Source organism: Aricia agestis, chromosome 16, assembly GCF_905147365.1.
Source record: "Aricia agestis chromosome 16, ilAriAges1.1, whole genome shotgun sequence".
Classification (NCBI taxonomy): Eukaryota; Metazoa; Arthropoda; class Insecta; order Lepidoptera; family Lycaenidae; genus Aricia; species Aricia agestis.
This window is the reverse complement of record NC_056421.1, coordinates 3,144,277-3,169,511: the sequence shown is the minus strand read 5'-3', so window position 1 is coordinate 3,169,511 and position 25,235 is coordinate 3,144,277. Positions and strand designations below refer to the sequence as shown.

General features: G+C 35.2%; 2 protein-coding genes across 8 annotated transcripts in view; one reads left to right on the top strand and one right to left on the bottom strand.

Moving 5' to 3' along the window:
* The window catches only part of LOC121734955 (pyruvate carboxylase, mitochondrial), a 36,856-nt gene extending 35,867 nt beyond the window's left edge, over nt 1-989 (bottom strand). For all 4 annotated transcript variants that reach the window (XM_042125601.1, XM_042125604.1, XM_042125603.1 and 1 more), the window contains exon 1: nt 916-989. The gene's annotated coding sequence lies outside the window, so the exon portion shown is untranslated. The remainder of the gene's footprint in view (nt 1-915) is intronic.
* Nucleotides 990-1,371: 382 nt separating this feature from the next.
* Nucleotides 1,372-24,621, top strand: LOC121734959 (zinc finger protein 658B-like). Of its 4 annotated transcripts, none has more exons than XM_042125615.1 (5): nt 1,372-1,646; nt 2,200-3,649; nt 4,087-4,240; nt 7,325-7,471; nt 24,258-24,621. In XM_042125615.1, exons 1-5 carry the CDS (start codon nt 1,503-1,505, stop codon nt 24,397-24,399), a joined length of 2,037 nt encoding a protein of 678 aa, XP_041981549.1. In that variant the 5' UTR covers nt 1,372-1,502; the 3' UTR covers nt 24,400-24,621. The 4 variants fall into 4 exon arrangements, with proteins under 4 accessions (XP_041981549.1, XP_041981548.1, XP_041981550.1 ...); XM_042125614.1 differs by lacking the exon at nt 24,258-24,621 and adding an exon at nt 11,284-11,521; XM_042125613.1 differs by lacking the exons at nt 1,372-1,646; nt 2,200-3,649; nt 4,087-4,240; nt 7,325-7,471 and adding exons at nt 17,604-17,931; nt 18,086-20,165; nt 23,339-23,492; nt 23,841-23,972 and having other exon boundaries at nt 24,258-24,324.
* The last annotated feature ends 614 nt before the right edge of the window (nt 24,622-25,235 follow it).

Genomic DNA, 25,235 nt, shown 5'->3' with positions numbered 1-25,235 from the left:
AAATTAAGGCATTTTGTAAAAAAAATCTACTTTACTATCCAACTATTTTATTGCTGTCTTTATTTTATTTAAAGAATCAGCTAATCTTTGACCTTGTCGTCATCCATAATCTCTTAAAAACAAGAAGATTTTTCAGATAAGTTATATATCCATTATTTTTTAAATACAGAGCATTTAGGAAATATTATAAAATATTCCATAAAACAATATTCAAACAACTTGTTTAAGGTAGATGATTCTACAAGTTTTATTAATTGTCTTTCAACATAATATTTTAAGTATATTATTAATAATTATGATGTTAAAAAATATGGTACACAACAAACAATGTTGTGATCCAATAGAATTATTCTTGGTTACTTCCAATTCTTGTTTATGTAAATCACTGCATTAAAACTGAGACTAAATAAAAAGTGAAGACAGCAAGAGGGAATACAGGGTTAGCCAAATACAGTATTTTATAAGCATGAAATGAGGATATATTCTGCATAGTTAACTATGTAGAGTGAGTTCTTTTGAGTTGTTGGTTTGCATGTACTCTAGTAAAAAATATAGTACACATTTCAATGTTGCATTGAATTATAGAGCATACAATGTAAAGAGGACTGTCAAGTAAGTTAAAATGTAGTCACAAGTAGAAAATATCTGCTAGTCTTGAAAATCCCAAAATTCTGAGCAAGTTTTCTCGAAGCCATTGCGGATAGTTAATACTAAATATTGTAATAATTTAGACCTCCTAAGTTTAAAAAATGTTGCAATTATATAATTAAATAAATAATAAAGACTCGGACAGGCGAATAGGACGTATTTTTTTCTGCTGGGAGGATCGTATCTACGCTTCATAAGCAATGGCTTATGTATTTACAAAATCCAATGAACAAGGTTAGTTACCTATTTAGTAATAGTTGTACTTACCTAACTATTATTCTTAAATCTAAATAAAGCCACAACACTTTCGCAATTCGCAACCTGCCACTAAAAATTTCAAATTGAGTTTTGCGAATTTGCGATTGCCATTTGCGGCTGTCATCGACGTGACTTTGACAGAACAATGACAGCTGGACAGCTGATGTAGTTTTTTTTTTATATTAGCTCACAACTTGGGACTTGGGTTTTGTGACTTCCTGCTTCCTCGGCAGGACTCCTAAGTCCTAACTCCTACCAGGCGGACCAGCTCCTACCACAGTTATAACTTATAAATTATTTGCATCTAGGCACTAGGCAGTAGGCAGTCTAGGCACTCTTATTAATGGTGATTGTACTAAATAAGGATTAAGGACTAAGGTATACTGCCTACAAGAAGAAGAAGAATATTTAAAAAAACTTTTTATAAATCAATAAACAAAATGAAATTAACTTCTGAAACAAATAAAAACTAGTAATCTGTGTTCTGAAAATCATAATAATAATACGTCCAGCAATGTAAATTAAAGTGGTAATTACTGATTTTATTTTATTCTTGTTGTGAATAGTGATCGAAACTTGTGAAACCAGCTTGATCAATGGATAACCAGCCCAATGTGAATGACCGCTGTCGAACATGTATGATGAAAATATTTACTGAAATCACTGCAGTTAATATTTTTGAGCGCAACATACAGAACATTAGTGTAGCTGAAATTCTTCACTCGTTTACTGCTCTCACTGTAAGTAGAAGTATGCAATAAGTATTTCAAACTCAAAAAATTATACTTAGTCTTGATAAGGTCTTGTTAATTTGTAATAATATTATGTTTAATAAATTTCCAGGCAATAATATAACTTTCCACCCAAGTGAAGTTAAAGACACACCTTTCTAATGAAAGGTCTTTCCATCAAGCCCCATAAGCTCACTGGTGAGCAAGACACAATAAATAACAATAGATTTCCAAGAATCCGCAATCGGAGGATTAAAATTGAATAGTTCCTGTGTACATATATTTTTCTTAGTATAAGCCACATATTTTGCTGGATAACTTTCCTCCCTTATTTCTAGAAAATAAATATAATTTGATCCAATAAAGATAAAAATGATGTAGTGACACTTACATTCAAATACAAGTTAAAAAAAACCCAAAGATGATGTTGAACGGATGGATATAGCAAAATTATAAGAGTACCTTGTAGTTCTTTGGAACCCTAAAAAGTAAATTATTTTTAACTGTGAGTTTAGTAACAGACATACCTTTTTTAATATAAGGTTTATCACTCTCTTTACAGTTTGATGCAAATGACGAACTTCCAAAAGTTGTCTGCCACCTGTGTTATGAGAAGCTCTACAGTTTTTATCAATTTGTACTACACATAGAAAATGTTGACACAAAATTCCAAGAAGAACTTAAAGACAAAGATCATTCATCTTTCAAAAGTGATGAAATCATGAAAAAGAATTTTAATTTTCAAGTGGTACCTGTAGAACACACTTCAATACAAGAAGATGAGGGAAGTCTGGGTATTAAGAAAGAAATTTGTGAAGAAGAGAATGGTGCACTAGACACTACAATAAAATTTGAAATAGTACAAGAATATGTTTGTAAAATATGTTACAAATATTTTAGTAACAAGGGAAACTATCAAAGACATATTAAGAAACATTCAGTGAGTGATCTGAATAATAGAATAAGCCAAGCAAAACATTCTAACCATAATGACTCCTGTCTGACTGGTTCTATTGAAATAGAAGTTAATCCTCTAGAAGACAACATAAATTCAGATAATGAAGCAGATGAGAATGACATTAAACAAGGTTTCCAAGAAAAACCTGCCCAACACATTACAGACACCTCAGGAAAGGAGGGTATTGTTTGTAAAATTTGTAACAGATGTTTCCGGAATAAAAATTCAATGTCTGCACACATGCGAAAACATGTTGTAAAAGGAAGGGTACTATCATGTCCAACATGCGGTAAAGTATTTAACAAAGTTCACCATTTGACACGCCACCAGAACTTCTTACATAAAGATCATGATGAGACAAGCACACATTCGGCAATGAAAAACTTGTCAACTGCTGCAACAAAAAATGATTTTATGTGTATAATTTGTACACGGAGATTTAAAAGTCAACATTCAATGGCAGCACATATGAAGATTCATGTTCAAATGAAGACTGTACGAGACTCCAATGAAAATATCAGTAAGGACGATGAGAAAATTACAAATTGTAAAAGAAAAAATGTACGTGACAATTATAATGGTACTGAGGAAGCAAAAGTTCTCTGTGAAATTTGTCAAAAAAGATTCAAAAGTAAAAATTCATTGTCTGCTCATATGAAAATACATGTTAATAAAGAAAGAGTGTTAGCATGTTCAAAATGTGGCAAAGTATTCCCCAAGGTTAACAATTTAAAACGACACGAGTTATCACATGAAGAAAAACGTAAATATAAGTGTGGTTTCTGTAGTGAATCATATTTGACTGAAGAAATATTGGAACAGCATTTAAAACAACACGGTGAAACAAAAATTTGTTCTGTCTGTCAGAAAACATTTGCCGATATGCTTGCACTGAATACACATGTTTTAAAATTACATAGATGTAAACTGCACCTGTGTTCATACTGCGGTAAGAAGTTTGAGTCTCGTCGACAGTTACATCAACACCACCAAAGGCATATGGGCATTAAAAGATTTGCCTGTTCTTTGTGTCCGAAAAAATTTATTACCAATGGTGAGTATGGCTACTTTTTCATTTATATGGTTAAGTTTTTAACAGTAATGCTTAAAAACTTAACCGTATAAATATATGTTTATGAGTTTTTTTTTCACAAAAGTTTACCTTTTTTGATGCGTGTTGCAATCAGCAATGTTAACGGCAGACAATCAAAACTGTGAAGAAGTCGGTTAAAACCCCCAGATATGAGATAGTGGGCATGAGACAGTCTAGAAGCTGATGGCGCAAACCTCGAAAACTGAAGCAATGGAGCGAAATGCTATTGCATAGCCGTTTGACGCACTTTTCGGTTTGCAAACAGGGTTAAGTCAACACTGCGTTGCGATGTCTTAATTCAAAAACAATTATTGCACTGAAATGTAGATTTATACGATGCGACGCCGCCAGTCGTGTTGTTGTGGCTTGGTCCTAACATTGAACCTTGCGTTTTACAGGAGAACTAAGAGCCCACGCATCAACTCATACTGGGGAGAGGCTGCACAAGTGTAAGCAGTGTAACGCAGCATTCACAAACAGCAGTGCGCTCGCCCAACACACCTTTAGACATCTAGGTATCAAGCCATACCACTGTGATGTATGTCCTAAAACGTAAGTATGGAAACATTTATTACTGTTATTAGATTGGAATCTTCTGTAATTCCATGCACCAAAAGCGACAAACAAAGGACATGGGCGAAAAGCCCATAGACGACTCTAATTAATGCAATAAAAAAACTCTTAACATGTTTACTTATAATTTGTGTGCTGTGTAATAATTATTATATATAGGGGGTTTTGGGGGCGATAAATCGATTTAGCTAGAAATCATTTTTAGAAAATGTCATTTTATTCGTGTTTTATCGAATACCGAGCAAAGCTCGGTCAAATAGCTAGTACTTATATATAGGAGTGGCGTGTGCGCTCGTCGTTTCTGGAAGCCGGCGCGCTCGGCGACCGGTTGTAAGGGAGACGGACACACGCCGCGCGGAAGCGATAAGCGTAGCGATTTTGTACACATAACGAATATCGCTACAATACACATCATACCATTACATTGGTGTGTGAATATTGTCACCGTAATAATTATTTTCGTTTTACTAAAATATGTCAAATACGTGTTAAAAATTACATTTTTATTTCTTCTTATAATTAATCATTTTGAGTTTATTACATGATAGATAATATTATTATTGTCAGCACTTACTTTAAATAATGTCAAAAAATAAATAAATCTAAATAGCAAATATACTTAATTCATTGTCAATAACATAAAAATAAAAAATGAAATTATTAAAATTCCTACTTAAAAATAAAGAATCATATTATGTTAATATATTAAAAATTCAAAAAATCCAATAAATATATGTGTAAAATAAAAAAATAAAAATTTTTTTAGTACTTAATAATATAGTTATTGTGAATTTAAAAAGTCTCTAACAGAGTAATAACATTTGTCTATCAAATATTCCTTTAAAAGTTTTTTGAATTGTCCAATATGTAAAAGGACGATTCCGCTAGAGACGACCCTCAACACGAATTTTTAAAGTATAGCATTTGTTAAATTTTTTTATTGAATTATAAATAAAAAGATGTATATTTACTTGCAAAAGAACTTTTATGACTAAAAATTGTAATTTGAATGATTTAGAGCATTTTGAAGTGATATCATCTAACGGCGCGAGAAAAACTGCTTATGCCACACATGATCATTTTTACTCTAAATCACTATCTCGAAGTTGAATTTCATTACATAATATTGACTGTATAATATAAGTTTCTATTTCGGTGCAAAAAAAAACAACAATTTTGAAATAGTTTTCAAACATTATTAAAGGAAAATTGCCATGGTTGCACCCGCGATAAAAAAGGTACAAAAGTTTAGTTTTCTGGCTAAAATATGTTGTTAATAATTTAAAACTTTGTGAAAGTAAGGAGAAATGTGAGGGAAATTAAAATTAATCATTGGAACAAACTATTTTATTATTTTTAATAAAAAACAGAACCTTTAAAGTGGTTGCGCCCGCGATCGAAGCAGAACAATTGAAAATGCAACAAATTATTTTTTTACTATTCTAGTGATTTTCGTCTTATTTCATATTATTAAGGTAAACAATAACGTTAGATTATATTTGTTATTATTACTTTACATGTATTACAAGATTTATAAAAATTTGAATGGAGTCACATATATTTTATATTTCTCGAAATATTTCATGTATTACTTAACAGATGTTTCAAATGATGATTTATATTCTTTTATTTTTAAATATTTTAGAAATCATAAATATTTAATATTTTTCTATGAAAAAAATATTTTTATTTATAACTCTCCCATATTCTTTTAAATTATAAATATTAATTTTGAATTAAAAGTGTGCTGTAGTTCGGTTTTATAACAATACATCGAAAAAGGTTTGCTTAAGTTACATTATTGAATTGTTTTAGTGATTTAGATGATTTCTTATCTCAGATAGATAAATGACTGATAATTAAAAAATAATAAAATTTTAAATAGTATTATTACAAAGAGGACCAATTTGGTTGCACCCGCGATAGTACTTCAAACATGTTTTGTGGCTTTTCTTAGATTTAATTTTAGTTTTCATTTACAATTTATGATTGAACTAGTCAAAATGTATCCCTTCTAAAGATAATTTATTAAAAAATGTGTTTTATTTTGTCAGTAGGACGCTTTAAATGCGTCAAAATGTTGCACCCGCGATAATGAAATCGCCGAAAAGTTTTATTTGCTCCGGTATTTTATTGAATATTTGAATTGCCATGCAGAATACAATATACTTCTGTGCATTAAGTGCATTAATTCAGTATTGGCCTTAATACTTCTTAATCTATTATTGTGTCTTCGATTCCGTGGAATAGAAGAAAAAAGGTCTCAAATAATTCAGGATTATTTTTAACAAAAACCGCAACTATATATATATATATATATATATACATATATATATATATATATATATATATATATATATATATATATATATATATATATATATATATATATATATATATATATATATATATATATAATATATATATATTAGTATTATATTATGGCAAAAAGTCATCCAAATTATTTTCAATTAATAGGCGACTTGCATTGATCCGTTACGTCGCCGCACGCGACAGCGACAAAGACGTGCCACGAACCCACGATGACGCGCTGTATAGGACGCGCGATATTTTGACGGAACAACGGACAGTAGATTAAGTGGAATGGCCAAGCCATAGTCCAGGGATGCCGAACCATCAACCAATAGCACGCGTGCCAGAAGTGGCACGCGGCATAAAATTTAGAGCATGCTGCTGATCACAAAATTATTATAATATTATGTGTAGTGATTATTTTACAAAATGCTCAAGTTAGGCTTGAAGAATTATTTTATTATTTTTAGTAATATTCTGCGAAATAAACCTCAACCTTTAAGTAGATGAGTGAGTGTACGCATAGGCATCTGTACAGCACCTCCCTCCTCCCCGACACTGCCTATGCGTACACTCGCATGCAAGAACCTGCAAACACCAGCAATAATATTGGCAAATCCGTGCAAGGCCCCTCACCACCATGCAGATTGAACACCTCGACGCGCGTTTCGCCTCATCACCGGAGCATCCTCAGGATGTGGACTCAAGGATGGAATAATAAAGCCTCTGAACCTAATCTATCTTTTTCAGGTTCGCAACAAAGAGTTCCCTGAAATGCCACAACCGTATCCACACGGGTGAGAAACCATACTCCTGTGACATCTGTGCTCAAGCCTTCGGAAGCAGTTACAACCTCGTCAAACACCGCAGGAGACACCTTGGGGAAAAGTTGTTCAAGTAAGCTGGCCTCAATTTTTTTACATAATAATCTAACAGCTGATTCTTTTAATTTTGTATGGTCGATGTTTACCTTGTTGTGCCCAAAATAAAATCCTCTGAGAATTGCTTATTTTTCGTTGAAAAAAAGTAACCCTTCTTTCTTTTGCCTTTTTTTCGGAGCCTTTTCTGTGCAAATAATGAAATAAACATATTTCTCTGGCTTGGCTTGCGAGTTGCGTGAGCTTGTGGACGCTTGTACCCGATCCGGTGTAGTGTCGGTTTTTAGACACAGATCAAAGGGCGCTTGCTTGGATGTATGTACGTAATACACTGGCGCATTCACAAGCGTGTAAACGACTGCCTTGTGGATGCTTGCTAAGCCTTGGCAAGCATGGAAACCCAGCATCATATATTTGTGTCCCATAGGGAACATGCAAATATAATATTTATGAAAATTTTGCTATTAAAACGTTGAAAAATATAAAAGAAGGGCCACTGCAAGGTTAATATTTTATAAAATACTAGCTGTTGCCCGCGACTTCGTCCGCGTGGACTTCAGCTTATAGCGCGTGATGTCAACAAAATTGGTGTCAAAGCTTTTATAAAAAAAAACCTGGTACCCCTTAAATCAAAACAGCTGTGCAGTGTGCACATAATATTTCAATTTTTTAAATTATACTTTATATTTTATGCCAAATTTTTAAGCTTATTTAGCCCCCCAATTACACAACTTTACCTATATACTATTCATCATTGAATAGGTTTAAGGTTACGTCACTGCATAGATAAAGTACTGATTTATTAAATAACGTAAAAGAAATAACAATCGAAGAAAAGCAAGACGGATAATACCACCTCTTATAGAAAGACTTTTGGGCAAGCGTTAGCGCGATGTAGGAGACGCACGGCGCCATCTATTATGAATTTTTGAAACTAACTTAATTTGAACAAATTTACGCGTTTTCACCCCCTTACAACGCTTTTTTCCAGTAAAAAAGTAGCCTATGTCCTTTCTCAGGCTTTAGACTATCTGTATACAAAATTTCATTACAATCGGTTCGGTAGTTTTGGCGTGAAAGCGAGACAGACAGACAGACAGACAGAGATACTTTCGCATTTATAATATTAGTATAGATTGTGTTTTTACAAAAAAATACGAATAAAATGTAACTTGAAACAGACCAGATTTCAAAACACCAATCAGCGTTCAGTGACGTCACACATGATGCTATCCCCGCGTTCCATTTAGCGTTAAAAACGATCAAAATTGCCTCCATTTTGAGAGATTTGATCGTTTTTAAACGCTAAATGGAACGCGGGGCATGACAACTTTCAGGTGGGGGTGGGGGCTGGGGCCATCCATACTAATATTATAAATGCGAAAGTATCTCTGTCTGTCTGTCTGTCTGTCTGTCTGTCTATCTTGCTTTCACGCCAAAACTACTGAACCGATTGCAATGAAATTTTGTATACAGTTATTCTAGAGTCTGAGAAAGGACATAGGCTACATTTTGATGTGGGAAAATATCTTATTTCCATGAAAATTTCGATGAAAATGAATTCGCATTGCGCGTGGCCAGCGCTCATCCCGGGGGTCCTGGGTTCGAGTCCCGCAGGCGGAACAAAAAGTTTTCAATTTTCCTGGGTCTTGGATGTGTATTAAAATAAAATTTCAAAAATCTTAAACATATTTTATGTATAATATTATAAAAAATCCAGAAATATATCAATGGAATGAACATTTTAGTTCTAATACGATTCAACAGATGGCGTTTTATTTTTTACTTTATTGTAACATAGAACTAATCATACTTATTAGTTAGTATGTTTTTGTTTATAGTTTTTAATACGTTAGAATATGATGTTTAATCTATACTAATATTATAAATGCGAAAGTATCTCTGTCTGTCTGTCTGTCTGTCTGTCTGTCTGTCTCGCTTTCACGCCAAAACTACTGAACCGATTGCACTGAAATTTTGTACACAGTTATTCTAGAGTCTGAGAAAGGACATAGGCTACATTTTGATGTGGGAAAATATCTTATTTCCATGAAAATATCGATGAAAATTTATTCGCATTGCGCGTGGCCAGCGCTCATCCCGGGGGTCCTGGGTTCGAGTCCCGCAGGCGGAACAAAAAGTTTTTAATGTTCCTGGGTCTTGGTTCTGTATTAAAATAATATTTCAAAAATCTTAAATATATTTTATGTATAATATTATAAAAATCCAGAAATATATCGATGCAATGAACATTTTAGTTCTAATACGATTCAACAGATGGCGTTTTATTTTTTACATTGTAACATAGAACTAATCATACTTATTAGTTATTATGTTTTTGTTTATAGTTTTTAATACGTTAGAATATTATGTTTAATAATATTATCACTTGGTATAATAATAATCAATCTATCTTATCATAAAGAACTCCTACTGCATTTCTAAGGAGTTCGAGTGTACCGTGTTGGCCTATATTCCATCCAGAAAATATATCAATGCAATCAACATTTTAATTCTAATATATGAAAACAGATGGCGTTTTATTTTTTACTTCATTATTGTAACAGAACTAATCATACCTACTTTATTATATATTATTGTTTTTATTCATAACTAGCTGTTGCCCGCGACTTCGTCCGCGTGGACTTTAGTTTATAGTGCGCGGTGTCAACAAAATTTGTGTCAAATTTAAAAACTTTTTAAAACCCTGGTAAGTGGTACCCCTCTTAGGGCCGCACTACACCGGAATGGCAGCGCTGAAAGTGCTCGCCTCGCCGCTGCCATTCCGGTGTAGCGCGGCCCTTAATTAATCAAAATACCCAAAAACAGCTGTGCAGTGTGCACATAATCTATACTAATATTATAAATGCGAAAGTATCTCTGTCTGTCTGTCTGTCAGTCTCGCTTTCACGCCAAACGCCAAAACTACCGAACCGATTGTAATGAAATGTTGTATACAGATAGTCTAAAGCCTGAGAAAGGACATTTGCTACTTTTTTTACTGGAAAAAAGGGTTGTAAGGGTCGTAAATTTGTTCAAAAAATTCATAATAGATGGTGCCGTGCGTCTTCTACATCGCGCTGACGCTTGCTCAAAAGTCTTTCTATAAGAGGTGGTATCATCTTACATTTAAGTCTCGATTTTTTTCGATTGTTATATCTATTCTACGGTATTAAATAACTCAATACTTTATCTGTGCAGGCAGTGACGTAACCTTAAGACCAAATTTCACCAACGACTGTTAAAGTTAATGATCGAATTAGTATCACGTTAGCTGTTTCGTTTTTCATATGAATGAAAGAGAAGACAGGACATTTTAACAAGCTGTTAACACTAACAGACGTTGGTGAAATTGGGGCTAAACCTATCAATGATAAATAGTTTATGGGTAAAGTTGTGTAATTGGGGGGCTAAATATGCTTTGAAATTTGGCATAAAATATAAAGTTTAATATAAAAAATAAAGTACTTATTGTGTGCACACTACACAGCTGTATTGATTTAAGGGGTACCAGGGTTTTTTTATAAAAGCTTTTGACACCAATTTTGTTGACATCGCGCGCTATAAACTGAAGTCCACGCGGACGAAGTCGCGGGAAACAGCTAGTTGTCAATAATTGTCAAACAGTAGTGACGTCATACAGACTATATATCCGTCTTGGCGCCAAAATTTAAATTGACAATTTTGAACCGCATTTTTTGCAGTAAATTCTAGTGTTTTAATTTTTTTAATATACTTGTGTTCTATTTTACATGGAGTTATTTGAAATAAACAGAAAAATAAAAATATAGCATCTTCCCTCCTACTTCATAATAATTATATTAATTTCAGATGTGACCATTGCACAGAGAGTTTCCGTCTCAAGACAGAGCTGACACATCACATCACTCAGCACTATGCCGCTAAACTACAACAAACTGACATGGCTGCAGAGCGAACAGATGTCATACAAACCAATGCTTTGAATGGTTAAGAAGATTCGTTATGGAAATGAGAAAGAGTGGTTATGTGCAGAGAATAGAGTTATTTACTATATCTGTATATATATAAAACTCAAAGGTGACTGACTGACATGGTGATCTATCAACGCACAGCCCATACCACTGGACGGATCGGGCTGAAATTTGGCATGTACGTAGATGTTATGACGTAGGCATCCGCTAAGAAAGGATTTTGATCAATTCTACCACCAAGGGGTCAAAATAGGGGATGAAAGTTTGTATATAATAATACTTGCTAACGCGAGCGAAGCCGCGGGTAAAAGCTCGTTAGTAATAAAAGCCAAAATCACGCTGTCATTTTTTGAATTATGAGTTATAAATTATAATTATTTTTAACAGCGAGATTGTACTATCAACTATGTTATACCGAAATTAAATAAAAAGCTACAATTTCACGCAAATAATGATAATAGGATTTTGGATGTTATAGTGAACTGTGAAGTAAGATGTTGTATTCTTATTTTAATAAAATTAAAAAATTATATCATATCTTTTTTTTATGAAATGAGGGGGCAAACGAGCAAACGGGTCACCTGATGGAAATAGCAACTTCCGTCGCCCATGGACACTCGCAGCATCAGAAGAGCTGCAGGTGCGTTGCCGGCCTTTTAAGAGGGAATAGGGTAATAGGGGAGGGTAAGGATGGGAAGGGAATAGGGGTGGGTAGGGAAGGGAATAGGGGAGGGTAGGGAAGGGAATAGGGTAGGCCGTAGAGGATTGGGCCTCCGGTAAACTCACTCGGCGAAACACAGCGCAAGCGCTGTTTCACGCCGGTTTTCTGTGAGAACGTGGTATTTTTCCGGTCGAGCTGAGCCATTCGTGCCGAAGCATGGCTCTCCCACGTCCCACTATACATCCCTTCCAGTTGAACCCTATGTCCTTCCTACTATCCAGTGCAATAAATGTTTTTGGCTTAAGAAGAGGGGCGAGAGAAATTGAAAATAGGTATTTGAAAATGTATTGCTGTCTCACCAATCTCAAGTCTCCCACCGCAGAGCGCGATAGAGACAACACGACCAAAAGTTCTAATAAAAGAACAGAAAATCTTCGATCCGTTGTCCGCTGGATTCCTTCTCCAAAACTTAACCGATTTTTTTTTTCATTAAAAGTTAAAGCAAGGCTTGAGCTGTGTTCCTATGTTTTTTTTTTTTTTTTGTATATTTTAGCCAGTTTTGTTTTCTGGGTGTTTGAACACAGAGGAAAATCTGGCCATTTTTTTGGGTTTTTGGACGTTCTTATCTTTTTTAATAATAAAATTATGAAAAAAAAGGAAACACAGGGACATGCTAATAGTGGCCATAGATATTCAGGAAAAAATCATGACTCTACCGGCATTATCCAGGGAGGAAACAGGGGACAACGTTTGTTGTAACGTACAAACGGCGGTGTGGACTCCTCTGCCGTTCACAGCCTAGGTGCTTTAAACGCGGTCAGTCACATGAGGGTGCAACTTGTGAGGTTTCCAATCTGTCTTGTTCGCTTTGTTCAGGCTCTCATGCAGTTAACAATCCGTCCTGTCCAGAACACACGACAGAGGGAAATCAAGCTAGTCATGTCGCAGGAGAATGTCTCGTACTTTGAAGCTTCAGCTCGCTTTCGTCCGGTGAGACGTTCTTTTGCAGATTCGACAAAGACCTCTCCCACTGTGATCTCCGCAAGCAGTAACTTCTAGACCCCGCCCAAATCTCCCGCGCTACAACTTCCTACAGACCGTTTTTATTCCCCGCCGTCCTATCACCCCTGTGCTACCTGGTTATGATCATCAGGCACACAGAAGCATTATTGAAGAACCTGCTTTTCAATTACCTAATGGTAGTGCATATCCCTCACCTTTAGAAATCTCCCCAAATGACAACTTTATTGACTCTCTCATTTCCCTTTTCCAACTAATCTGCCGTTTCAGTGATACCGGCCTACCGAACAAAACTCGTGCTAAAACGCTTATTCCACTTATCCTATATCGCTAGGAAGTCCTAGCTAGGATCCTAAAAAATTTAGTCAAGTGGAATAACATTTACAAAGCTAGGGTCCTAGCTAGGATAACATTTAGAAAGCTAGGATCCTAGCTTTCTAAATGTTATTCCACTTGACAAAATTTTTTAGGATCCTAGCTAGGACTTCCTAGCTAGGATAAATGGAATAAGCGCTTTATTTGACTCAGCTTCTTAATACCGTCTTAAGCCATGGATCAGTTCCCGATGATCCAGTGTAACTGTCGTAGCGTCAGAAACAAAAAACGAGATATTATTTTCTTAGCTCATAGATATATAGGCCATCAATTATTATTGCCGTCCAAGAGACGTGGTTAAAGCCTGGCTCATGTTTTCGTGTCCCGGGCTACTCATGTTTCCGGGATGACAGAATGGATCGCAAGGCTGGAGTGGCTATTTTGGTCTCCAGCCGGTGTATATATTCTTTGTTACTTACTTATTACCTCTATTAACCCTCCCCCGGGTTGTATTGGGGGACTTCAATGTTCAACATACATCTTGGGGCTCCTATTTTAACGACTCCAACTCCTCTCTACTAATGGGAAAAACTAAACATTTTAGATTTTTTTTCTTATCGGTAATTGAAAGACACTTAAAAAATAGAAACATCGCTGAAAGAATGACTCTGATGCTTAAAAATTCACCAAGATATGACGATTCAAATATCTCATAAAAAAGACCTGCCCGAAACGCTCCATACAAAGTGCTACGAAAGTATGACGTCAGTCTTTCGTAGTTTGTACGCATCGGGAGACAACTTTCTTTGACAGGTATATTAAATATTGCGTTTATGAAAGTGGTTTCATAACAAAAGTTGTTTTTAATTGCATAAGTTATCGAATTGTATACAAATATTAAGAAATTTAATTGAAAAAATATTCGACTTGAATATCCAACTTTGAAGGCGCATAACAAAAAAAATACAAATTCTATCAAGCTGAAATTTTGGGAACACTTATTTTTTACCGTCATTTCTTTATTTTATTAACAAAATTCGCTAATCTTTGACCTTGTCATCATCCCTATTACCCTAAGGCAAGGCAGGGAGGGTCCCTGCGATCATATACATTCTCGCTTAGTTCAATCGCAGTTATGATCCAACGATCGAACGAACGAAGAAAGATATCATATTTAATTTTATTTCTCACAGATAGGTAATGACTGATAATGACGTTTATTATTGTTATTTTTCTGTTCTGCACTGTCTAGCGGCGCGACTAGTAGTGAAAAACACGAGAGTGTACAGTAATGCGCTCGCTTTCCTCGCGAGGCCCTTTGTCTCGGGCGCAAAATACCGACACCGGACCGAGAGGGTCCGAGACAGGCGAGACGAGGCGAGCGCACCCATCTACACTCTCGCACTCGGGCTGCCTGGCTGTGTCTCGGCGAGAGTGTACAGCCGACATTACATATAATAATAATAATATATATGGACGCTTCACACCACGCCAGTCTGGTGCCGTGCTAAGTACATACCTAAAATACTTGTGTTAGGTACAATTGAGGTATATAGACTGGAGAGAGCCGTAATCGGTGTATTTAAAGCGTCAAAAGCGTGTAATGTTATGTCCTACTTAGAAGGACATAACAAGGGAGTCCAGCCAGTCTGCATATGTCATGTAATAGGCCTCTTGGATATCTCTAGTGGCGCGGCGAGTGGCAGATTCAGGCAACACGTGGGTGTCAGAATGCGATCAGCTGTGAAATACGGTTTACTAGTTATGAATGAAAACACGTTGAAAACGTTAAAAAGTGCTCTGAATAATGGCGGCTCTCGACATAGGCGAACGCGTTGGCCAACGCGTCTGCAGACGCGTTGGCCAACGCGTTCGCCTATGTCGAGAGCCGCCATATGGAAAATATGGGCGGTACGAGGTACTGTTGTGTTGTAGGGTGCAAAAATTCCCAATCTCGGAATCGTGAATTAACGTTTTATTCGTTTCTGAGACGGAATTGGGAAACGTATGGAAATCAACATGCCGATTATTATCTTTTTTACGTCCGTGCCGATTATTAATCATGCTTAAATCTAAATCTCGCATGAATATTTATAAAATATCACGTGCAAGTTATTTTTAATATCATTGTTTTATGTATAATAATATTATATTGTAATTGAAAAAACGATATCAGTAAATAAAATTATTGTCGGTTCAATATTTATTACTTACTAATTCCTTCAATATTCACTTTCGCATTTCTTTGATAATGAAATACATCTGCATTTTCCATTTTTATTTTGCATGTATGGTTGAAATGTTGCTGAAAATATATTTGTTTAGATTATTCAATACATAGCTCCACCTTCACGTCGTACAATCGATTACCTACTCTGTACCTCTAGCACGAACTACTATCGAAAAAACATTCGTATCGTTAACGTAAGCATTTTGTATAGAAATTTGAACAGCGCCTCTGGTGTGCGTAAATGAAACAAATTTCTAGGTGGTATTACTTTTACACGGATGATTCGTTCTCCATCCTCATGGATTTCGAAGACTTCATGAACATGATTGCTTTGAAATTAGTTTATGCTCTATAATGTTTAATTAGGTAAACAACCTATTTTTAGTAATAAGTAATAACTAAGAAGATGATCTTACAAATAAATAAATACAAAGTAAAAAATCATATTCAATGAATTTGAAAGAATATTTCATGATCGTGTACCTATATTTAAGTAAATATAGCTTTCGATAAGTACTGATTTTCCGCGGAAAAAGTCTGCGGAAATATTATGAAGTCCACAATCAATAATAATTTGGCTCATTACTTTTTATTGTGCTAAAAATATAAACAATTACCAAAAAAATGCAGTGACTTGTATGAGAATCATATGAGAAAAGCGCCCGTGAGTTGCCGCCGTCAACCGACCCGCGGCGTTGCCGTAGCTTAGCAACGATATCCAAGAGGCCTATAAAAGTGTTAATGTAGGTTTTTAGTGAACATTTAATTTAATGCTAGATATTGTTGAGTTCTGTGGTTCCGCTAAATAATAAACCATAAGAATGGTCAAAGAATGCCTCAAACACGTGGATTTAACATTAAATACTTACGTAAGTTTTCAACAACGTTTTTTGGGCTTATCAATCGGTATTTTTGTAAGTTAAAAAGAAAATTTATAAGTTTTATAATTGCTTAATCATGCTGTTTATGCCATTAGTGACAAAAATGTCACATCAAGTAATAATTTGGCTACAAATATGGCATAGATTTTTACGTGTGCTTTAGGGATGCACCTTGCTTGAAGTACAAATTTATATCGATAAAAATATTGTAATGGACACAGATTTTAGAAGTAAGAGATATGTTATAGAGCGTGTGGTGTCACATGTCGAAAATGAAAGAAAATATCGATATATCGATACATCGATATTTAAAAAAATATCAATATCGGTCTCGATATATCGCGAAAGAAATATCGATATATCGGTCAAATTTTTCGACCAATTTGCTTTTTTTTAATTTATTTATAGTTCGTCAAAAAAGTGAAGAAATTTAAAAGTGGCAACATCGTAGTGTCATCCCTTTTTTCTAAAGTTGTTATTCCATTTGACTAAATTTAGACATCTAAATGATTTAGTAACTAAATTTAGTCAAGTGGAATAACATTTAGAAAGCTAGGATCCTAATTAGTGTACTAAATCGGAAAAAGTGGGGCTTCTGACTGACTAAATCAGTGTTGCCAGATGGTTTCAACCTTTTATCTGTAGTGGGAACTGCTAAATCTGTATTAAATTGATATATATTACGATATGGAATCAATTCGTTTATAATTCATAATTTTTCGCGGAGCAAAAATTCTTTCATCCATCTTTTTCGCCTTTTATTTATTTTGATTTTCATTGAGCCAACAGCTAAGCCTATGAGAAGACCAATTTTTTGTTGCTTTGGCAGAACTGGACCCATTAAGAAGACGTCTGGCCAAAATCGCAGCAGAAAATATCGTTTTTGATACAATTTCGATATTGGATATTTGATATCGATATATCGTAACAAAATATTTCGCCCAAAAATATCGATATATCGATGTATCGATATTTATTCGACAAGCCTAGCCGGAAGCCGTTTCCGGCGTTTCCATTAGCATTCTATTTAAATATAGTTTGTGGGCGTACGTAGTGATTATATTCTCTTTGGTGGGCGTTTCGTCTAAAAATAGTTTATAAATTAAACTTAAATACTTATTTTGCAGCAAGATTTCAAGTAGTTTTATAGTCCGTTAAACAAATTTTCAATACCCTGCCCAGCCAAGTGTACCGTTGGGATTGATATCCTACTTTTTACAATATTAGAATTTGGGAAACTTATTATTATTTTTCTTATCAATGGATTTGCTGGCTGCTAAAGACCTGCCGTGTATAAATGACCGCTGTCGAACATGTATGATGGAAATATTTACTGGAATCACTGCAGTTAATATTTTTGAGCGCAACATACAAAACATTAGTGTAGCTGAAATTCTTCACTCGTTTACAGCTCTCACTGTAAGTAACAATATGTAATATTTTATTAATGCATTATAGATTGTCTTGATATGTTTGTAATTATACTCCCAGGTAGTAATTATAACTTTCCTCATTGAAGTTAGAGACACAAGGTAACGAGTTGAAATATTAAATTTTATCACCCTTTTTACAGTTTGATTTAAATGACCAACTTCCAAAAGTTGTATGTCACCTGTGTTATGAGAAGCTCTACAGTTTTTATCAATTTATACTACACATAGAAAATGTTGACACAAAATTCCAAGAAGAACTCAAAGACAAAGACCATTCATCATTCGAAAGTGATGGAATCATGAAAAAGGATTTCAATTTTCAAGAGGTACCTGTAGACCTAAATTCATTACGAGAAAATGAAGGAAGTTTAAGTATGAAGGAAGAAATTTGCGAGGAAGAAAATGGTGGGTTAGAGAATTTTATAAAATTTGAAGTAGTACAAGAATATGTTTGCAATATATGTTACAAATATTTTAGCAACAACGGAAACTATCTAAGACATATTAAGAAACATTCCTCGAGTGATGTAAATAATAGAATAAGCCAAGCAGAACATCCTAACCAAGAATCATTTGACTATAAGACTGGTTCTATTGAAACAAAAGTTAATCCTCTAGAAGACAACATAAATTCAGATAATGAAGCAGATGAGAATGACATTAAACATAGTTTACAAGAAAAACCTGCCCAACACATTACAGAAACCTCAGAAAAGGAGGGTATTGTTTGTGAAATTTGTAACAGATGTTTCCGGAACAAAAACTCCTTGTCAGCACACATGAAAATACATGTTGTTAAAGGTAGGGTATTGTCATGTCCAGCTTGTGGCAAAGTATTTAATACAGCCTACCATTTGAAACGACACCAGAACGAAGTACATAAAGATCATGATGAAACGAGCACAAATTTGGCACATATTAAGAAACATTCCTCGAGTGATGTAAATAAAATAAAACATCCTAACCAGGATGACTCATGTGACTATAAGACTGGTTATATTGAAATAAATGTTAATCCTGTAGAATACAACATAAATTCAGATAATGAAGCAGATGAGAATGACATTAAACATAGTTTACAAGAAAAACCAGCCCAACACATTACAGAAACCTCAGTAAAGGAGGGTATCGTTTGTGAAATTTGTAACAGATGTTTCCGGAACAAAAACTCCTTGTCAGCGCACATGAAAATACATGTTGTTAAAGGTAGGGTATTGTCATGTCCAACTTGTGGCAAAGTATTTAATACAGCCTACCATTTGAAACGACACCAGAACGAAGTACATGAAGATCATGATGAGACGAGCACAAATTTGGCACATATTAAGAAACATTCCTCGAGTGATGTAAATAAAATAAAACATCCTAACCAAGATGACTCATGTGACTATAAGACTGGTTATATTGAAATAAATGTTAATCCTGTAGAAGACAATATAAATTCAGATAATGAAGCAGATAAGAATGACATTAAACATAGTTTACAAGAAAAACCTGCCCAACACATTACAGAAACCTCAGTAAAGGAGGGTATCGTTTGTGAAATTTGTAACAGATATTTCCAGAACAAAAACTCCTTGCCAGCACACATGCGAATACATGTTGTAAAAGGTAGGGTATTGTCATGTCCAACTTGTGGCAAAGTATTTAATACAGCCTACCATTTGAAACGACACCAGAACGAAGTACATAAAGATCACGATGAGACAAGCACATATTTGGCAAAGGAAGATGCAGAACACTTGTCACCTACTTCAATAAAAAATATGTGTATAATTTGTAAACGGAGGTTTAAAAGTCAACAATCAGTGGCCGCACATATGAAAATACATGGTTATAAAGAAAGAGTGTTAGCATGTTCAAAATGTGGCAAAGTATTCCCCAGGGAATATAATTTAAAACGACACGAGTTATCACATGAAGAAAAACGTAAATATAAGTGTGGTTTCTGTAGTGAATCATATTTGACTGAAGAAATACTAGAACAGCATTTGAAACAACACGGTGAAACAAAAATTTGTTCTGTCTGTCAGAAAACATTTGCCGATATGCTTGCACTGAATATGCATGTTTTTAAATTACATAGACGTAAACTATACCTGTGTTCGTACTGCGGCAAGAAGTTTGAGTCTAGTCGACAGTTACATTCACACCAACAAAGGCATATGGGCATTAAAAGATTTGCCTGCACCCTATGTCCAAAAAAATTTATTAGCAAAGGTAAGTAGACCCGAGGAAATCGATTCCTAGGCAGCTGACAGATCTACGTCATTTGGTTGGATTATGTCAATTCAATGTTAGCTGACTAGTTGTGATCGGTCTGATGAGTTTGACTTAACGCGACCAAATTACTTAGGTCCGCCATCTGCCTAGGAATCAACTTCTCTGATAGCACTTTAACAGTGATATCAACTTTATTTGCAATATAGACCAAATAAACAACATACACTTTTACGAAGCGATGCTGCCACGCAGTGTTGTCGCTTGGTCCTAGGTCTTCAGTCTCGAAAAAAATAAAAAATTACAAAGAAAAATATTAGTGGGGCGGGAGCGACGGGGGCGCGTTCTAATGTATATATTCTATATATTATACAAAAATGGATTTGCAATTTGGTTGAACTGGAGGAAACAGGGCACTATGACTGAAAGACTTAGAAAAATTTTGCGTCAAAATTTTAACCTCTAATAACCACACCCTTTGAATACACCAATCGATAGGGAGTGCCAAGGGTAGCAAAAACGCTCAAATAAACTTTTCTCAAAAATCAACCCCCGGCCAGATAAGAGGCCGATATATACGATATCTCCTCGTTAATAATAATATTATGAAGAAAACTCTTAAAAAAATTATTTTCAGGGTTCCGTAGTCAACAAGGCACCTTAATAGTTTCGGTCTGTCCGTCCATCTGTCCGTCTGTCTGTTTGTCTCACAGTGTAAATCGGAAATTTTCTATTTTCTTCAATTTTGAATAGGCGTTAATATTATGATTGCAGGAGTAGAACACCCGCGTGTCAATTCGAAATAGTTTTGATGCTACGAGCTACCAAAGTTTAGCGTTTTTTTTGCGGCCCGGAAGGGAAAAATCCATATTTTTCCAAAACTTTTACGTAATAAATAAAATTTTGTATGTAATTTTGTATATTAGTGGTAGTAAAGGGATCTCACCCATGAGACCCGTTTACTACCACTGCTAAATAAATTTATTTAATTTACAAACTTAATTGTCAACAGGGTTATCAAACGACGCAACGCTGTATTATTTGTAGTCTTTTCGTTTTCGCGTGACCATCACTTACCTTGATTTTTTAAGTAAATACTAGAAATAATATTAATTGTTTGAAGTATTACGAACTGACATCCGATTTTTTACCGACTTCCAAAAAAAGAGGAGGTTTTATATTTTTTCTAAGACTTATTTTTGATAATTTTAAATATACTCATTAAAAGCGTATGTAACTTTCATACTATAAATGTTAATATATTATGTGACTAATTATATTGCATTATTGACAGCCATCCATTGAAAGATGTATGGTGGCAGGCGGCAGCCCTAGCGTAGGATTTCACGATCAAATATCTCCAGTTGTAAACGGATCTTACAGGTGTTTTTTTTGTGCGTATAGAATGCTTGTATACCTTTAATTTGTCGATATTTTCGATTGCATCTTTCGTTTGGTTTTGGATTAAAAAAATAAAAACCTAAAAATGAAAACTATTTTATTGTAGGTAAAATATCGACACGGCGGATCAGGAAAAAAAAGCTTGAAATATACCTTATTTAATAGGCTTTCAGGTGGAATACAAAATTTTATTTATTACGTAAAAATTTTGGAGATTTATGGATTTTTCGCTTCCGGGCCGCTAAAATCGCTAAACTTTGGTAGCTCGTAGAATAAAAACTTGCGAATTGACATGCGGGTGTTCTACTCTCGCATTCATAATACTAATGCCCATTCAAAATTGAAGAAAAAAGAAATTTTCCGATTTTACGTCTCCTCCGTACACTGTGTGTCTGTCTGTCCGCGGTTTTGCTCAGAGACTATAGGACCTAGGACCTACACTACAAAGCTGTAATTTGGCATGAATGCACATACTAATGATGCCGACAAAATGGTACATGAAATCTTAAAAATATATTTTTTTATGGTACCTTCCCTAGTCCCTACTCCCTACACGTCAAGCGGGGATGAATTTTTTTTTCGGGTCCACCCCATCGTGTGAGGTGTCGTTGAATAAGTGTTTTAAAAATATTATGAGTATTCATAGATCATTTTCCGATTTAGGGATCCGTTTGTGAAATATTAAGTTTTAAAGTGAAAAAAATCGTTAGAGTCCAGTGTACCCCCTTGTACCAGCTAAACGATTGCTTCTGGAAATGTGAAAAAATTGACGGGAATAGGAAATATGCTGAATTTAAAAGAAAAACTATCACGGCTAAGAAGACTTCATAAGTTAAATCGAGTAATAGTCGATCATCTATAAAAATGTATTCGGCGAAGTATAAAGGAACTTTACGTTCATATTCGGTTTTTTAATACATCAATCGAAAGAAGGTGCTAAGGCAAGAGAAAAAGCTAGGATAAACTTTTCTCAAAAATTAACGCCTGTCGAAATACAACCCCAAATGTGAGTATAGGTAATTAATAGCAGTGTTGGCCCAATACGACTTGATTGGGTTAGGTCCGTCGACATATAATTATTGTACCAAAAAATTGGGGTAGGTTTGTAAACCTTTAGGTACTAGGTTGAAGTGTTTTTTCCATACTAACGAGGGCCACATTTCGGCCCGATTTCGACAGGGGTTGATTTTTGAGAAAAGTTTATCTGAACTTTTTTGCTCCCCTTGGCGCCCCCTATCGATTGGGGGTGGCCATAAGAGGTTGCATTTTTTCGTCAAATTTTTTCCCAGTTTCCGTTTTTTTTTTAAGTCTTTTTCCCATAGTGCCCCGTTTCCTCCAGGCCAACCTTCAATTCTGTTAGTAACGCTATAACTCGATAACGGCTGAACCGATTTGGCTAATGTTGGTCTTATAACAATCCTGGAAGTCCAGGGAAGGTTTTTAAGTGACACGAAGTTCACCGGGACAGCTAGTAGGATTTATATCATGGAGAGGCCACGAAAACCGAGCGGCGCGCGGCCCCCTAGACGGTTTACCCATATACTTAAATCGCGAACGCGCCGCCGTCGCTCCTACCCGTGTGCCCGGCGCGGACGCCCGCGCCGTGCGCTCGCCATAATAATATCGTGCGACGGCTGACCCGCTCAACGCAGCGCTGCTCTATGGGATGACTTGAAACAAGCACGCCTCGCGGGTGGCCGCGCTGGGCGCACGCTTAATGCAGCGAACGCCCTGAAGCCTTAGGACTTAACATTTAATCTTGCGTTTTTCAGGAGAACTAAGAGACCACGTAGCAACTCATACTGGGGAGAGACACTACAAGTGTAAACAGTGTAATGCAGCGTTCAAAAACAGAAGCACACTCGACCAACACACGTTTAGGCATCTACGTATCAAGCCATATCACTGTGATGTATGTCCAAAAACGTAAGTATGAGAAGATATTGCATGACGTCATCCAACTTATTTTCAATCAAGAGCAATGTGCCTTGTTACGTTGCGTCACTGAATCCGCAAATATCTATAAATTAGTTAATAAATTAAATTCATATTTCGACGCACATTTGTTCGATTTTCAAGATGCCGTGGCCCAGTACAATGTGACAAATTAAAAGGTTAAATTCGTGGGTTAACTTCTGTTTATCTATTCTCTGGGAGCCCTATTCTCATGACTCGATTTCGAGCCCAGGTTGTCTCACTCGCGAATGTGAAAACCTGCGATCGAAGTGACATTAGACGCATAAAAATAAAGCCCCTCAACCTGTCCTTTCCCAGGTTCGTAACGAAGAATGCTCTGAAATGCCACAACCGTATCCATACGGGTGAGAAGCCGCACTCCTGTGACATCTGTGCTCAAGCCTTCGGAAGCAATTACAGCCTCGTCAAACACCGCAGGAGGCACCACTGGTCATATATTTTGCATTAGTTCAAGGGTTTTCAAACTTCAGATAATACAACCTAAGCTAACCTAACAGATCCTTTAAGGTTTATGGACTTGATGCTTCTCTTGGTGCCCAATAAAGAAACCTCTGCGATTTTTTTACGAGATTAAAAACAAACCTTTATTTTTTGTTTCGCACAAACAAAGACATTCCTTTTCATAATATAATTGAAGTATATAATTTTACCCACATAAAGACCAGACATAAAGTATTATAAAGTATTATAATTTATATTTGTATGTAATTTCAGATGTGACCATTGCACGGAGAGTTTCCGCCTCAAGACAGAGCTGACACATCACATCACTCAGCACTATGCCGCTAAACTACAACAAACTGATATGGCCGCAGAGCGAACAGATGTCATACAAACCAATGCTTTGAATGGTTAAGAAGAGTCGTTATGGAAATGAGAATGAGTTGTGCAGAGAAGAGACTTATCTACTATAACTACTATATGTCTACCAGGATCTGATGGCAAATTTGGATAGCAGATTTTCCAAAAATATCCTTGACCATTGAATAAATTTTTATATTTGGGCCATTCCGCTACAGACGGCCGTCAACGAGAATTTTTAAAATGAGCATTAGTTACATTTTTTAATTGGAATACACGTAAGAAGATGTGTATTTACTAAAAAAAACAACTTTTATCGGTAAAAAATGGAATTCAAATAATTTAGAGCGTTTTTAAACAATATCATCTAAGGGACGCGATGTTTTTTCCCATATTTTTAAATTAAAATAGCGTTTATTTCAAATCAATGTTTAGTTGTAGTATAGTTATACAGCAATACGTAGAAATCTTTTATAAAAATTACACTATTCAATCGTGATTTAGACGATTAATTTTGTCTGGCCAATAAACAACTGAAAAAAAAACTGAATTTTGGTGCAGTTTTATTACAAACTTACTAGTATAATTATATATTCCATGTCGAAATTTTATTAATTTGTTAGAGAATTACGATTTAATACACCTTTAACATATTTGAGAATTTTGATGTTGCGCCCGCGATCGTAGAAATGTTAATAATTTCTAGTACTTATTACTATAATTACTTTTATCTAGTTACATAGTTTCTTTGTTTTATGCTATTTTGAAATATAGGCAATTTATTTTGTAAAAGTTTCGCACTAAACAGTATTCACATATGAACTCGTCGCAGTTCTTAATGGAGGGTCAAATTGGTTACACCCGCGACAGCACTTCAAACCTGTTTTGTGG